This window comes from Fukomys damarensis, unplaced genomic scaffold (genome assembly GCF_012274545.1).
Source record: "Fukomys damarensis isolate Sample0158 unplaced genomic scaffold, DMR_v1.0_HiC HiC_scaffold_1, whole genome shotgun sequence".
NCBI lineage: Eukaryota > Metazoa > Chordata > Mammalia > Rodentia > Bathyergidae > Fukomys > Fukomys damarensis.
The window spans coordinates 28505579-28521338 of NW_022900913.1; the positions used below are offsets into that span (position 1 = coordinate 28505579).

Here is a 15760-nt window from a genome sequence, read left to right on the forward strand (position 1 = left end):
TTTTTTTTTTTTTTTTTTTGTCAGTTTCTGTTCTAGATACTCGAATCTTGTCTTTCATTTTGCTCACCATCTCTATGGTTATCTGGGAAATTATTTCTGTTTTGAATCTTTCTAGAGCCTGATTGATCTGTGTTGTTACTACCTGTGCTTTGAATTCAGGGTGTCCTGGTGGTTCACTATCAGCCTTTTCATCCTCATTTGTCCTACTGTTTGCCATTGGTGAACTGGAAGTCTGTCTTTGTTTCTTACTTAAGTGTTTTCTCATTTTTATTTTTGTTGTCAGGCTGTCCTTGGTTTAATCAACTGCACCCTAACTTCTGGGTCTCTAACAACCCACAGACATTCTCATCTCCATAACATCAGAGAAAACAGCTTATTGAATCAACCACAATCCTTTATCCCAACCAGTAACACAATATGATCAAGCACAACTTGGAAACAGACCACCTGTGGTAGTCACTAGTCTATCACCCTTAAACCATTTGAATTAAATTGAAATCATGAAGCAGTCCAAAACATTCTGCAGTGAACAAACTTTTCAATAAGTATATTCACCATTTAGGATGAGGGCTCAGACAGTGCTAGGACTGAAGACCCCTGATCTCAGTTAGCTGATGGCTGAACCCCATGATGCAGACTGACCTCAGATTGAGATCCCCATCCTTCTGAATGGTTGAACTCCACACCATTCTATTACAGGTTTCCCACGCCCTTTCTTTAAAGATGTTCAAAGTTGGGAACTCAGAAAAATACCCTCTATGACCACCTCTGCCTCTGCAGAGTGGGTCCAAAGATTGGCTCAATCAGGAAGTCTGAGAGTGCATGAGGGGGGAGTGTTTAGGGGCTTCCACGCGGCTACCTTCCTGGTGCTGGAGTGATGACAGCTCCCGGTGAGGGAAGGCATAGCTATTGTCTATTTTGTTTATTCTTTCAAAGAACCAAATCTTTGATTCATTGATTTGGGGGGGGTCTCAACTTCATTAATTTTTGCCCTGATCTTTACAATTTTCTTCTTTGTACTAGCATTGGATTTGGACTAGGGTTATTTGACCTCACTCTGTTTTTCTGATGTAGGAATTCACTACTATAAACTTCCCTCTTAGGACTGCTTTCATTGTGTCCCATAGGTTCTGGTATGACATACTGGCATTATCATTTGATTCTAGGAACTGTCTAATTTCTTCCTGAATTTCATCTATGGGCTATTGATTTTTTAAAAGGGTATTGTTGCTGGGCATGGCAGCACACACATGTAATCCCCAGTACTTGGGAGGCTGAGGCAGGAGGATTGCTGTGAGTTTGAGCCCAGCCTGAGCTACATAGTGAGTTCCAGATCAGTCTCAACTACCTAGTGAGACCCTGTCTCAAAAACCAAAAAAAAGGGGGGCTATTGTCATCTATAGCCTATTGATTATCAAAAATGGTATTGTTTAATTTTCATGTGTTTGAATAGCTTAGAAATGGAAATTATTAAATGAGATTGCTTTACAAAAAAATAAATTGTAAAACTCTTAAACCAGTCCCCAAAACTCAAAGGAAAAAACTTGGCTTCACTGAACATTTGGTCAATCAATGCACAAAATACAAACTTTAGTTTTAAAATGTTATATATATTTTTTGTGTTATTTTCCCCTTTATTCAATGAGGATTTGACACACGGCCTTCACATTGAGCTACATCCCAGCTCATGTTTTTTTTTGTTGTTTTTTTTTTTTTGAGACAGGGTTTCCCTAATCATTAAGTGGCCTAGTCTGGGTTCAAACTTGTTATCTTCCTGACTCAGCCTCCTAAGTAGCTGGCTCATGTATGTGCCACCAACCCCAGAAAAATCCTTTTTTTTTTCATTAACTAACTAACCATCACTAATAAATGTGTTAGCAGAGTTCTCAGTGTATTAAATTACAGTCTGGGAGGCCTTGATTTAATGTTACTATTCAGTATGTGTGTTACCACTCAACTATTCATAGTAAAAGATTTATGTTATTTATTATACAAAACAAATATAAATTTGGTTAAGTGCAGAATAACACTGCCTAATAATCTTAATATATCATATTTAAAATAATATTGGCCTAAACTGACAATCAGCTGGGGGGTGTACTCCTGTAATCCCAGTACCCAGGAGCTGGGGCATTAATATCACTGCAAGTTCGAGTTCAGCCTGGGTTATATAATGAGTTCAAGGGGCCTGAACTGCATAGCAAGACCCCATCTCAACCAAAATAAAAATATATGACTACCACTGTCTTTGTAATAAGAGATATTTTCATATCAAAGTAATATGAAGGACACATATCCCAGAATAAAAGATAATGCTTTAAACTTAATTTATATAATTTCATTTAACAAAAAATTCACTATAGAAGTTGATGATATGTCTTTAAGTGGCAACAGTGCCTGTCTTCAATTTTACACAATACTTAAAGAAATACAAACATTACCTAGGGCCAGGTGTGGTGGCGCATGCCTATAATCCCAACACTCAGGAGGCTGAAGCAGGAGGATGGCTGTGAGTTTGAGACCAGCCTGGACTACATAGTGAGTTCCAGGTCAGTCTCAACTACATAGTGAGACCCTGTCTCAAAAAAGCCAAAAAACAAACAAACAAACATTACCTCCATGGAACAAAACAGAATGGAAGTAAGCAGAGTCTAAAGCTTCAGTACTATTGGACCCTAACACTAGAAGTGATCAGTGACTTCCAGGAATTCAAATGGTACAAAAGATCTCATTCAAATGGGTGAGGATTAAAATGTCCTACTTATTTCCCAGAATAGTGGCCAGACACAGTTTATGAAACACAGGTCTTTAGGATTCTATCCAAAAGTTGCAAGAGCTAAAGTCACAAAGTTAGGGACCAAACCACGGGGCTTGCCTTCTAAAGGAAGAGTTTTTGTTATTCTCAAGAAATGAAAGTTCTAATTTACCATTATAAAACTGGTTCCTAACTGGAAAACCTAGGGTAGAGGAGAGGTGGTATCAACCTCATAACTAATAGAGAAGTAGTAACTCAGAAAAAAAAAAAGTTGTAAATAAGATTCCCAATGACGATGTACCTGTGGTAAAGAAAACAAGTCAAAACATGTAAGGAAAACTGTTACAGTGAAATAACAAGCACCACTAAACTAAACAAATGGATTTTACTCCCAAAGAAACTGAATTGACAACATAAACAGAAAAGTGCTTGAAAAAAACGTGTTTTATATCTTCAAAGAGATAATGGAAGAAATAGTACCAATTAAAGAAAAATGCCTATGAAAACATTAAGAAGTTAAACATGAATAGATAGATTTAAAGAAACACTTAGAAATTCTAGAAGAAGCATAGTCACTAAATTTTCTTTTTTTGTTTGGGTTTTTTGTTTTTGTTTTTGTTTTGTTTTGTTTTGAGACAGGGTCTCACTATGTAATTGAGATTGACCTGGAACTCACTATGTAGTCCAGGCTGGTCTCAAACTCACAGCAATCCTCCTGCCTCAGCCTCCCGAGTGCTGGGATTACAGGCATGCACCACTGTGCCTGGCCACTAAATTTTCTTTTAAATGAAAAAATACTTGACAGTGAACCCAGAGTATAGCATGGGAAAATAAAGAGAAGGAAAATCCAAGATAAATTAAGAGATATGGTTAGATGGGTTGAGAATGTCCTTCATACATTAATAGGAGCTCTAGAAATGAACACTTGAGAAAATGACTGAGAACATTCCAGAATTTAAATACATAAATAGAAAGCAGCTTTACATTGCCTTTGTAAGAAATTTGCAATAGAATTTTTTATCCTATAGTTCTTTACAAACCCACCAACAACAGGTGGAGTCTGTGGTCTCTTTTCTTGAGACTGCATGGGACTTTGTGACATCCTTGTCTATATAGTATGGCAAAAGTATGTAGAAATGACACTATGTGACTGCTAAGTCTGGGGCATAAATTATTACCTCTTAATTATCTCTTGAGAGATTTTCCCCAGGACAAAGACATCATTTGTAAATTGGCCATGGAGTAACCAGTACGAAGAGGGATCCAGGCCTCTAGATTCCAAGAAGTTGACAGCCCTACTGAGTGAACCGCGGTAGACACTGTTTCTTCACTGCTCAGTTAAGCTACCCAAACTGATACAATATGGTGTAGAGACAAACCCTCTGTGATGATTTATAGATTGTGTCATCTTGAGTAAGAAACACCCAACTAAATTGGTTCAGTATAGTTCTGGGTGTGGAAGACCCACTCTAGGGAGGGTATCAACAGAATAGTATAAAAGGGAAAGGAAGGAAGGATTCCTCCTGTTTCTACAGAGGAGCACCAGTCTTCACCTTTACCTTGGATGTTGTCTCCTGGTTTACACACAGACTCTCCAGCCTTCTAGCGCAGATCCTTCAGTCTTCTGGCACAGGCCCTTCAGCCTTCCATCACAGACCTTCCAGGCTCCTGATAAGGACTCACATGGGATTAATACAGTGAACTCCATGCGTTCAACTGGGTCCTTCAGATTCCCCAGTGTGCAGACAGACCTTCTAAACTCTTCCACACCTGAGTCTAGGGCAACCATTGTAAATGAATCTTATAAATTCTGATATATTTGCATATCTTGTACTAAATCTGTTTCTCTAAGAAGCACTGACTAATATACTCTCTCTACTGAGCTCTGTCCAAGTTGCAAAATGATTATTGTTGTGTCAAGACACTAGGTGTTTGATGGTTTGTTAAACAATATTAGACAATACAAACACCGAGAGATTTCTACCCACAGATCTTGACTGAGAAAATTATCGAAGGACACATTGAAAAAGAAGAAAAATCAACCAAGAAGAAAAGAGTAGGTGCAAGCAAAGAAGTTGATACAGGTTTTTAATAAATTTGATTATTATCTAAAACATTCAACATTATCTATTTATATGGATGAAACTACAGTGGAGACAATGAAAACTATTCACAGATAGAATGCTAAGCTTATTTTATTGCATTTTTTTTTGAGACAGTCACTATGTAGTTGATATTGACCTGGAACTCACTATGTAGTTCAGGCTGGTCTCAAACTCAGAGCAATCCTCCTGCCTCAGCGTCCCGAGTGCTGGGATTGCAGGCGTGTGCCACCACACCCAGCTAAATATTTTAATTATTGTAGAAAATACAAAATTAAGTATGTAGGAAAATATGTGAATCAATAGACTCCTGTTCACTGCTGGGAGAAATGTAACTCAGTTTGACAACTTGGAAAATAACTTGACATTATTTTATAAAAATGTAGAATCACTTTGGAAAACAATTTGGCATAATCTTACAAAGTTAGCTATACTTATTATACGGCATAGCACTTTTGCTCCTGAATATATACTTCAGAATAGATGTATGCTTCAGAATAGTAGTATTAAAATGTTAATAGAATCAGTGTCTGTCCGCCAGGGGATGTAGCTCTGGGATCCATGCCTGCCTGGCAAGCACTAGGTCCTAAGTTTCATTCCCAGTAGCAGAAAGAAAAAAAAAGAATCATGTCCATCATAGCAGAATACTGAACACAATTCAAATATCCATAGGTAAATATATTACAGTTTATTCTCATAGCAATGAAAATGAATGAATCTCTGCTCATTCATGGACTAATGGACAACATGGTGTAATAATAGCAGCATAATGTTGAATGGAAATAAGCAAGTCCCTTTTAATATTCTCTGTAAAATTTACTCTTTTTATACGATTTCCTTCCTAATTTTTGTATAATATTCAATTATGGATGTTTGCAATAAAATCCTTATTTATTTTTAAATATAACTATAAAAATGGGTGGGGGAAAGAAAAGAAGGGAATGGAATTAATATGAGAAAATGAAAAAAATGGAAACAGAGTCTGTAAATAGGGAGAGGAGGAGGGATTGAAGGGAGGGCAGGGGAAGGGAAAAAATAAGAATCAAGATATATTATGTAAAATTACAAATATCCAATGAAGAACGTCATTACATTGTATACCTAAGATATATCAATAAAATTACTTTTTAAAAATATACTTTTATATTTTTAAGAAGACAAGGGACTGATAAATATAGGATTACCTGTGGGGCTTAGTGGGGTAGAGTGCAGCAGGCAAGTTGATGGAACAAGAGAAGAGTAGATGTGAATTATTAATAGTATTTTAATTCTTGGCTTATATGAATATTCATAATATCTTTTCTGAAGGAAAGGTAAATGCAACTAATTTTAAAAATAGGACAAAAATCATTTACAAACCGATGGTGACACCATTATGGTTAATTCAATTCTGTTTATCTGTGATCCAAATAATATACAATGTGTAGATAAAAGTCAATAAAAAGTAATTTCCAAACTACCACAAAAAAAGTAAAAATAAACAGGGAGGAAAGCACTCCTCAAAAAATCTATTACTGTGTGTGTGTGTGTGTGTGTGTGTGTGTGTGTGTGTGTGTGTTTCTTTTTTCTCTGTAGCCTACACAGTAGACTACACAAAATTTCTTTATACACTAATGACTGGAAACCAATCACTCATACTGAGAAACCTAAGATCCCCAAGAGGGCAAGGGCTTAGAATCTCATCACTCAATTTCACATACCATTTTTGAAATTAGGGTAAAGGGTTTTTGTTTGTCTTATTTAAGTCTGTACTCTTGAAAATGAATATTTCAGTGACCGTAATTATTAATGAATGCTGTTGCTCCTTAGAAACACATGGCTCAAGATACATGTTAGCAGAAACCAGTCTGAAGATGTCACTCAACAAAAACATTTTCAGAAGCTTAGCACTTAATTGGCCTTATTAGCACCATCTGCTCATCAGTCTTGCTTGTGGAAAAGTCTTTTCATCAGATATCAACAAGTTGAAAACAAGGCAGATCACCACACTTTGCTTTGAATTTGACACTACATTTTGCCTGTCTCTTATCATAGTTTTAAATAGTTACATTAAGTAAGTGAGTTGACTCATAGCACTTATGTTACGTATTGCACTCTGGTTTTCTCTGTGATCCTAAGGCATGTGTACATGTCCAGAAGTCCTATTCTCCCCAGGTTTAACCCACTCTGATTGCAGATTGCTTAGCCAGCGATTTGAAGAAATCCTTTCTTAGTAGCAATATTCAAGCAAACCTAATTCACACATTCCTTTTTTCCCCCTACAAATCTGGTTTTACTAACACATCAGATGTAGAAAAGTTATACACAGGAACACGCGGAAATTATAATCATATGCTGAGTGAAGATTTGAACTAAAAATTACTCCTACTATTTATAAAGGCATTCTCCTGACACCCTAGGACAACTAAACACTGACATAACAGAAGTTACTTTACAGATTTCCTACTTTACATAGCTATTTAAATATCACGAGTTTAATCATAGTTTAATGTAAAGACATTTATATAACAAACCAAAGAAATATTACAAAATTCATTTCAAAACTTAAAATTTAGGGGAATTTAGCATTAACTTTTAACCTCTTTAGATTTGCACATCAGTTTTTACATGGAAAAGTGTAACATAAAAATAATAACTTGGGCTGGGGATTTAACAGTGGCACCGTGCCGGCCTGGCAAGCACAAGGTCCTGAGTTCGATCTCTGATACTGAAGAGAAAAAAAATGATAACTTGTCAAAGTGACAATTTAGCCAATTCAAGGCCGGTGTGGTGGCACATGCCTGTAATCCCAGCACTCTAGAGGCTGAGGCAGGAGGATCGCTGTGAGTTTGAGACCAGCCTGGGCTACATAGTGAATTCCAGGTCACATAGTGAGACCCTGTCTCAAAAAAAAGAAAAAACAACCAAACAAACCAAAAAAAAGACAATTTAGCCAATTCAAACAACACTTTCTAAAGGAGAAAATATGAACAGCAGGTTTCCTTTTTAACCTTTTGGCTATTGGTATAACATTTTATTACACTAAATTAATACGTTTTGAGACATTAAAAAACTCTACCAGGGAAAATTACAAAAACTACTTTCACAAAGATGTAAATTTTAAATTTATTCTCCCTTTAAAAAAAGAAAAAGCACACATGTGCGTGCACATGCACACACACACACACACACACCCCTGGAGTTTGGAATACACCATAGCAGCAATCATGGCAATAAAACAAGCAATTTTGTAGACCAATAAAATCAACCGAAAGGACATAGTAAAATGGTTAAAAGTTTCTTTGTTTCCAAACTATAAAATTTAAATAATTATACCTTCTTCCTAAAGTTGTGCTAATTACTAAGGTACAAACAAAAGACCTGGAGCATATTCAATAAACAGCAGCCATTATGATTATAAGGTATGCACTGAAAATTTGTAAATCTATACCCTAAATAAGTGTTGAGTCTATTTCAAGATATTTTCTGAGATGCCTATTTCCATAGCTAACAATTTTGTCATTTCTCACCAAACACCTTTTTAGATTTCCTCTCATAGTAATCTTTCAGTCAAGATTTATTAAGATGTATTTAGAAAAGCTCATATTACCAGAACTTCATCATCACCAGACAAAAATAATGTAGTGTGTGCATTAATCTTATACATGGCAAGTACACAAATAGTCAAAACCAATCACAGTCATACATTTTAAGATGCAGCTTTCTTAATTTTAAAAATTGTCTTTGAACATATGAATTCTGCTATTCTGTAAAGAACTTCATAGAACAATTAGTACAGCATAGTATTTTACAATTTTGAGTAAAATTGCATTATAAGCAAAGAAAATAAATATTTCAAATGCGTATTTAACTACAGAAATGAAAACTATCTATGTTCTATTAGTCATGGAGAAAATCTAATATCTGTCAGAACTGATCTCAACATTATCTATTTGGTAATCCTGCCAAAATGTTTACTGTAAATCTAAGCATAAAAGACAAACATCATGTTAATTCAAATTGAGGAGCAATCTGCAAAACAACTGGCCTAAACTCTTCCACAACAAAAATGCTATAAAAGACAAAAAATCCCAGGTAAATGTTCTAAATTAAAGAAGACTAAAGAAACTTTCCAACTAAATGCTACAAGTATCTGTGACTGGGAAAATAGTTTATATAGGATATTATTAGGACTACTGAGAAAATTGGAAAGCATATAGGATACTAATGATGGATTCATAGTAAATTTTAAGTATGATAACTGGATGATTATATAGAATGCCCATGTTCTTGAAAGATACACGCTGCACTAGGAGGATGTCTGCAGTCTGCAACTAATGCTTTTGTTTTGTTTTGTTTATTTATTTTTACACTGGAAATCAAACCCAGAGACACACATTAAGCATATGCATTTTACCACTGGGCTACATTTTCAGCTGCAGTGATTGACTTTTAAAATGGACCAGAAAAGGGCCTAGGGATTGGCTCAGGGGTTCTGCCACCTGCCTTGCAAGCGCAAGGACCTGAGTTCAATACCCACATACCCCCCCAAAAAGGACCAGGAAAAAAAATAGAGAGATGATAGATAGAGGGAGAAGCAAATATAACAAGATGTTAACAATTTTTAACATATGTGAATAGTATGTGGTTGTTTATTGTATAATTTTTCAACATTTATAAAACACAAAATTGGGAGTGAAAAAAGCTAAACTATCTAAGTATAGAAGTATATCACACCTTAGTGATAAGTGAGTGATCCTCCTCCTCTTCACCAATGCTTTTCCACCCACATATCCCCTCACAGCACAAGCTGTTTGCTGGCTAAATTGGTTTGTCATTGCTCTGGGTCTGTGTTGTGATGCAGAAACCACTCACACAATAAATCCACTATATTGGTTGGCACATTTTCTTCATAAGAAGGCATTCATTTTCAAGTGCACATGATTTATTTAGTTTAGACCATCTGCGTGCATAGTGTTTTGTTCTTTGACCATTCAAACCAGAACTCATATGTTATCCTAATTAAAATAAAAGTGTTATAAAGGTTTGGAGAGGGATTTTATTGAAAATGAAAAAATGTTCTTTCTCAGTCTGTTGTCAATTGAGGGAACACTACCTGCTTCACAGGATTGCTGTGAGACCTAAGTGAACAAAATGTATGGAAACAGTGAGCCTTAAGTCTAGCATTCAACAAATTTATTGACAAATCAACACACTGCAACAATTATTACTCAATTTTCAAAGAGAAGTTTCTTCTAGGAGCAAGGTAAGGAAAATAGCCAGATATTATACACCAGGACTCACAATTAAGATCATATTTATCATTTTAGTAACAGTGTATAAAATCTCATAAATTATCTTACTATACGTGAAATGATCTCTACTATAAATGTTACTTGGTCAGTAGAGGGCTAGTAGTATGGAAGTTCACACATAGTATTAAAGTACTGTCATTCATTATATCTATAATCTTTAACCCTAAATATTTCTTAGAGTAGATCTCCTCTGGCCTATAGGAATAGTATGTAACAATCCTTTTCCTATTTCATGGCTTCAGCCTTAATACGTCCAAATGATAAATGACCAATAAGTGTCTCCATATTAAAGATGAGAGAACAAAACAGAATGAAAGTTAAAAGGAATGACCATGGAGAGAGGGAAAAATTAATAATGTGTGTATTTTAGCCCATTTGGTATGCTATAATAGAATACCTGAGGCCGGATAATTTATGATGAACCAAATTTGTAGGTTTGCAGTTCTGGAGGCCAGGAAGTATGATGCCAAGATTCTGTCATCTGGCAAGTGCCTTCTTGCTGCATCTTCTCACAGGCAGGAAGGTGAGAGAGAAGAGATCCAAACCTGCCATTTTATAACCAACCAGTTCACCCATGAATCAGGTAGAGTCTTGGTAGCTAATAATCCCTTAAAGAGATGTTATTATGGCAATTAAATTTCATCAAGAGTTTTGGAGGGAACAAACATTCCATGTTTAGCACTACGCAAAAGAAGGAATGGAACTGGGTGAGGTGGCACATACCTGTAATCCTAGGACTCAGGAGGCGGAGGCAGGAGGACCACTGTGAGTTTGAGGCCAGCCTGGGCTATATGGTGAGTTCAAGGCCAGCCTGAATTGTATAGTGAGACCCTGTCTCAAACAACACAAAACAAATACAAAGAACCAAACAAAAAAAGCAAAAGAAGGAATGATTGCTTTAATAAGTATACTTTAGTAAAGAAGGAAGGATGTTAGTCATTTAAAGGTATTCAGACTGTTCATTTAAAAAATAACCTATTTGCCCATCCGTTGGAAACTGGATAAAGAAGTTGTGGTTTTTCTATAAAATGGAATATTACTCAGCCATAAAGAGTGAGAGAATAGATTCATTCATAGGAAAATGGATACATATTGAAGATATACTCCTAAGTGAAATAAATAAGTCACACATGTGTAAATACCAAATAGTTTCCCTGGTGTGAATATTCTGCAACAATGCATAAGATTCTAATAAGATTACTGACATTTAGAAATGGGAGGAAAGGAGCTAAAGGTGTAGGGAAGGTGTGATGCATAGGGGAAGAACAAAAAGGGAAAAGAAAAAAATGTGAGAGAATGAAAAGATGAAAATAAAGTGTTTGTAGATGGGGAGGGGAGGAGGGGGTGAAGGGAGGGCAGAGGTAAGGGGAAAAAATGAGAATCAAGACTTGTCATGTAGAGGTACAAGATCCCAACAATGAATGTAACTGTACTGTGTCCCTAAAATGTACCAATAAACTCAATAAAATTTAAAAAAATAATAATAATAGTTGCCTTGAATGAGACCACTTAAGAGGTGATGTTGAAGATTTGATGAAAGAAGAGAAGGAATAAATTTTTCACTTAAGGGAGTGGGGAAGTAAATGGACTGTAAGAATACAGGACAGTTCTCAGAAATCATTAAAAGTCCACATGAGGTTAATGATTATGAATTTAAATTGAAAACAGTAAGCATAATTGTGCATTATTCCACAGCTATGTGTGGTTTTTGCAGCAGGCAATAGCTGAATTAACCATTTTATTTCACAGGTACATTATATATACAGATAGATCATATAGATCTATCTATCTACATATATATATAGATAGATCTATATGATATATAGATAGATAGATAGATGATGTCACTCATCATAGGGAATTTGTACCCATATATGATATATCTTGATTCTTTTTTTTTCATTCCCCTCCTTTCCCTCCAACCGTCCTCCCCTCTTTATCTACAAAAGCCTTGTTTCCATTTTTTTCTTTCCACTCTTTTTTTCTTGCCCCTTCTTTCGTTTCCCCCACTCCCTCCATTGCCCTTCTCATTTGAAGTTGTGGCAAAGCAATATAATGAGGTAAAAGAAGGGGAAAAGATTTCAGGATGAATGAAAATTAATGATTATAGTGGTTGACTCCTGAATTTAGACAGAGTAAGAAGAGAAAAAGTGATATTTTTTTTTTTTACGGTTTTTATTCATTTTATTTTTTTCTTCTGTAAAAACCCTTATGTTGTGGCTACTGCTGTCCTCTGGACAGGCTCTGGTGTGGGTTTTCACAAGATGGTCAGTGAATTCCTGGTAGGGAGACGGTGAACACAGTCTCTTTCCAGAGGTCCAGGGTCAGACAGCTCTAGGTCTTGGAAATGGCATCAAAGTTGGCCTTGGTGAAGTTGCCCAGAGCAGGAGGGCAGCTGCTGGCAGAAGAGTAGCTGTCATCAATACCAACCACCAGCAGCTTCTTGGGCACAGGTGCTGAGACGTTGCCAGTGCCTGTGGGGACAGGGATCAGATGCACCAACACAGAACCACAGAGCCTGTCACCTTGCAAGGGACAGTGTGGGGCTTGCCAATCTTGTTCCCCCAGTAGCATCTCTGCACGGGGACGATGGAGAGCTTGGCCAGGATGATGGCCCCATGATGGCCACTTCCCCGGAACACTTTACACTTAGACCAACATGACTACTATAGTCGCCAGTGGTGACAAATGCCTTGAACTGGTCAGCTGGCCAGCAGCAGTTTGCTTCTTCACTGGCATGATCTTCAGAACTTCACCTTGAGGGATGTGCCCAGGAAAAAGTCAATAATCTCAGACCCCCTCGACGGGTAAGAGGAAGAGATAAATTTCCTCCAGGAGCTTGATCTTCATGTCCTTGACAAGTCAGCCCAACTTGGTGACAGGAATCCACTCCTTGTCCTCCACCTTACTGCCCTGAAGCCTCGGCCTTGAAGGACACTGCGAAAGCCTCCTGGGAAGCCACCATGGCCTCCCTTGCCAGGGTCTCTGGGCCCTCCTGCTGCACCAGTGTCATCTGCTATTTGGTTGCCATCACAGGAAGAGGCAAGACAGCTACAAAAAGGGAAGAGTCAGTAGACTACAGGGTCAAGGTGCATGCAAGGCTTGTTACATTGTAGAGGAACAGTCTAGAAAAGTGGGTGTCAAAGAATGGTGCTCAAAAAAAATTGAGATTATGTGGCTGTTGCAACTACTGGTAATGAAAAGGTCTAGGATATCATTATGGGCTGAAGGGCTAAAGCATGTGGGAGTAAGATTATTGGAGAACAGATACTCAAGGAACTAAGTGACCAGAATATTGGCAGGATCGCCCATGTGTTTATTAACATTACCAAGTATTAAGACAGGAATAGTGTACAGTGGGCCAGGAGATAAAAATCAAGAAATGAAGGACAGAGTTGGGCATGGCAGCCCATGTCTGTGATCCCAGTTACACAGGCAGCTGAAACAGGATGATCATACATTTGGTGCTAGGCTAGGCAACTTCATGAGACTCTTTCTGAAAATAAAAAGTTTTAATGGGAGGGGTGATTAAACTCAGTGGGAGAACATTTCCCTAGCATACATTAGGCCTTGAGTTCAAACCCCAGCTCCTCGAAAAAAAGGGGGGAGGGAAGGAAGGGAAAGATGAAAAGAAATTAATAGAAGTAGGGGAAATCGGAGATGTTGAAGTTATAAAGAAGTGCTGGAGATCTAATGGGCAGCACGATAATTATAGTTAGTAGTAATGTATTATATACTTGAAATTTGCTAAGAGAGCAGGTCTTAAGGATTCTTACCCTCAGTCAGGAGCCTGAGAACCAAGCTGTCTGGCAATTTTTCTCTCATGAGAGAAGATGTATTTTTAATTCTGTTTCCCATGTCTTCGGGGAGTTCCTGGATTGGAAAACAGGCCTATTAGCATGCATTTGTAGACCATCAGGCCAAAGACAATCTCTATAGGGGAAGATAGCAATATATGCCCTCCAGGTAACCTGAGGGATCTCCGTAGGACTTTGGGAGGGATTTCCCGAACTGTATGGTCTCCCCTTACTGACCCCAACTTCCTCTCCTCCTTCCTATCCTTTTCAGAGTCACTGCCAATAACTTAACCTACTTCGTGTAGAACAAACGCCAGTTCACGCATCTCTCTGCGTTCAAGTTATTAGTGTTGCCTTAAGACCAGGGGATACAATACAATTATAGCTGTCATTCCATATAAGAAGAGTGACTGAAAAATATGGTGCATGCTTAAATTCTTTTAAATGCATTGCAATAAAAGACACATTGCCACGAATCCACGTCAAAATACTAGCCCTCGCTTTGAACGTGCTTATTCCATCATTCTTGCCACTTTCCGAAGCAGTTCTAGAAGTCTGATTCTGTGGTTGTCTTTAGTCACTTTCTTGTAGCTGCCCTGATGTCCTGAATCCATTCCAAACATTTACTATCTTGCTCGTTTTGACTTTGAGGAAGAGTTAGAAGTTGCATGGTGCCAGATCAGTGAATAATAAGCTGGAAGACGACATCCTGTACTGTTTCTCTGAGCATGCCTTTCTGTTGGATGGCACTCAGTGACTATTTGGTCACACCTTGTAAAGACACTCAGGAAAGAGGACTTCGGAACTACTCCAGGAAGCGGCAAGAACAATGGGATGCGTGGATTTGAAGTGAGGGAGGAACTTTTGAGGGAGACTAATTGTAATGCAACTTTTACTTTAATTTATGAAAATGTAAATACATACCACATATTTAGATCACGCTTTGTGCATCAGGTAAACTTTCTAGTACATTAATTTGATTACAATGCTAAACTTTGTGTATAACAGTCTTTGCTTTATCTCCGATTCAATCATGTCAGCCACTGTTAGCTAAAACAATAATAAAAGATTACTTCTGGCAAGCTGGGAGCCCCTTCCCTTCCGCAATCTCCTTCTGTTTTTCACGTGTTTTCTTCATTTTCTTAAAGGACCTCCCTGTCAGATGACCATAATAAAATGGCTGCTCTTCATTCATTGTGACATTACTATCATGTTTTAGGGGATGTGGTTCAGTGGCAGAGTGACTGCTTATTATGCATGAGGCCTTGAGTTCAATCTCCCTGTCAATGCCAAAAATCAACCTAAAAAAATAATTTTGAAGATGTTTATTCATAACCCAGAACTGAATCCACACATGGCTCCACTGTCCCAGTTAAAATACCATATTCAACCATTTCCAACAAAAGTGTCTGTGGAGTGTATGTGTGGAGTGTATGTGTATGTGGAGTGTATGTGTCTGGCACAACAGCGTTTTACCCTCAAGTGCATTTTCCTGAGTAGCATTAGATCATGAAGTTTTCAGTCTTTTTTTCTCTTTTCAAAAATATAACTTCTTATAAAATAGTTATATGTCAATCACATTACTGTGCAATGATAAATAGGATGGACACAAAGCAAATTTTGAAGAAAACAAGTAGATGGCACACTCTACTGCACTTCTCACTAATCTTTAACTCTCGACATTCCCTGATCCAGGCTTGATTAGAATGACCCTTTCTAATTCAACCTCCTTAGATTAAGTTTTTATGCTATTTGATTTATGTACTTTTGGTTTTGCCTAAATAATTCAAAAACTTTTGAGTAAATGAATAC

At 37.3% G+C, this 15760-nt stretch overlaps 1 protein-coding gene across 1 annotated transcript in view; it reads right to left on the bottom strand.

Annotated features, from left to right (window-relative positions):
• Positions 1-12057: 12057 nt before the first annotated feature.
• Positions 12058-15760, bottom strand: part of LOC104849157 (40S ribosomal protein S2) — a 48090-nt gene continuing 44387 nt past the window's right edge. Inside the window, 4 exon segments of the mRNA XM_033759801.1 lie at positions 12058-12391; positions 12393-12443; positions 12445-12625; positions 13928-14024. Coding sequence (XP_033615692.1) covers positions 12361-12391; positions 12393-12443; positions 12445-12625; positions 13928-14009 — 345 coding nt within the window. The 5' untranslated portion in view covers positions 14010-14024 and the 3' untranslated portion in view covers positions 12058-12360.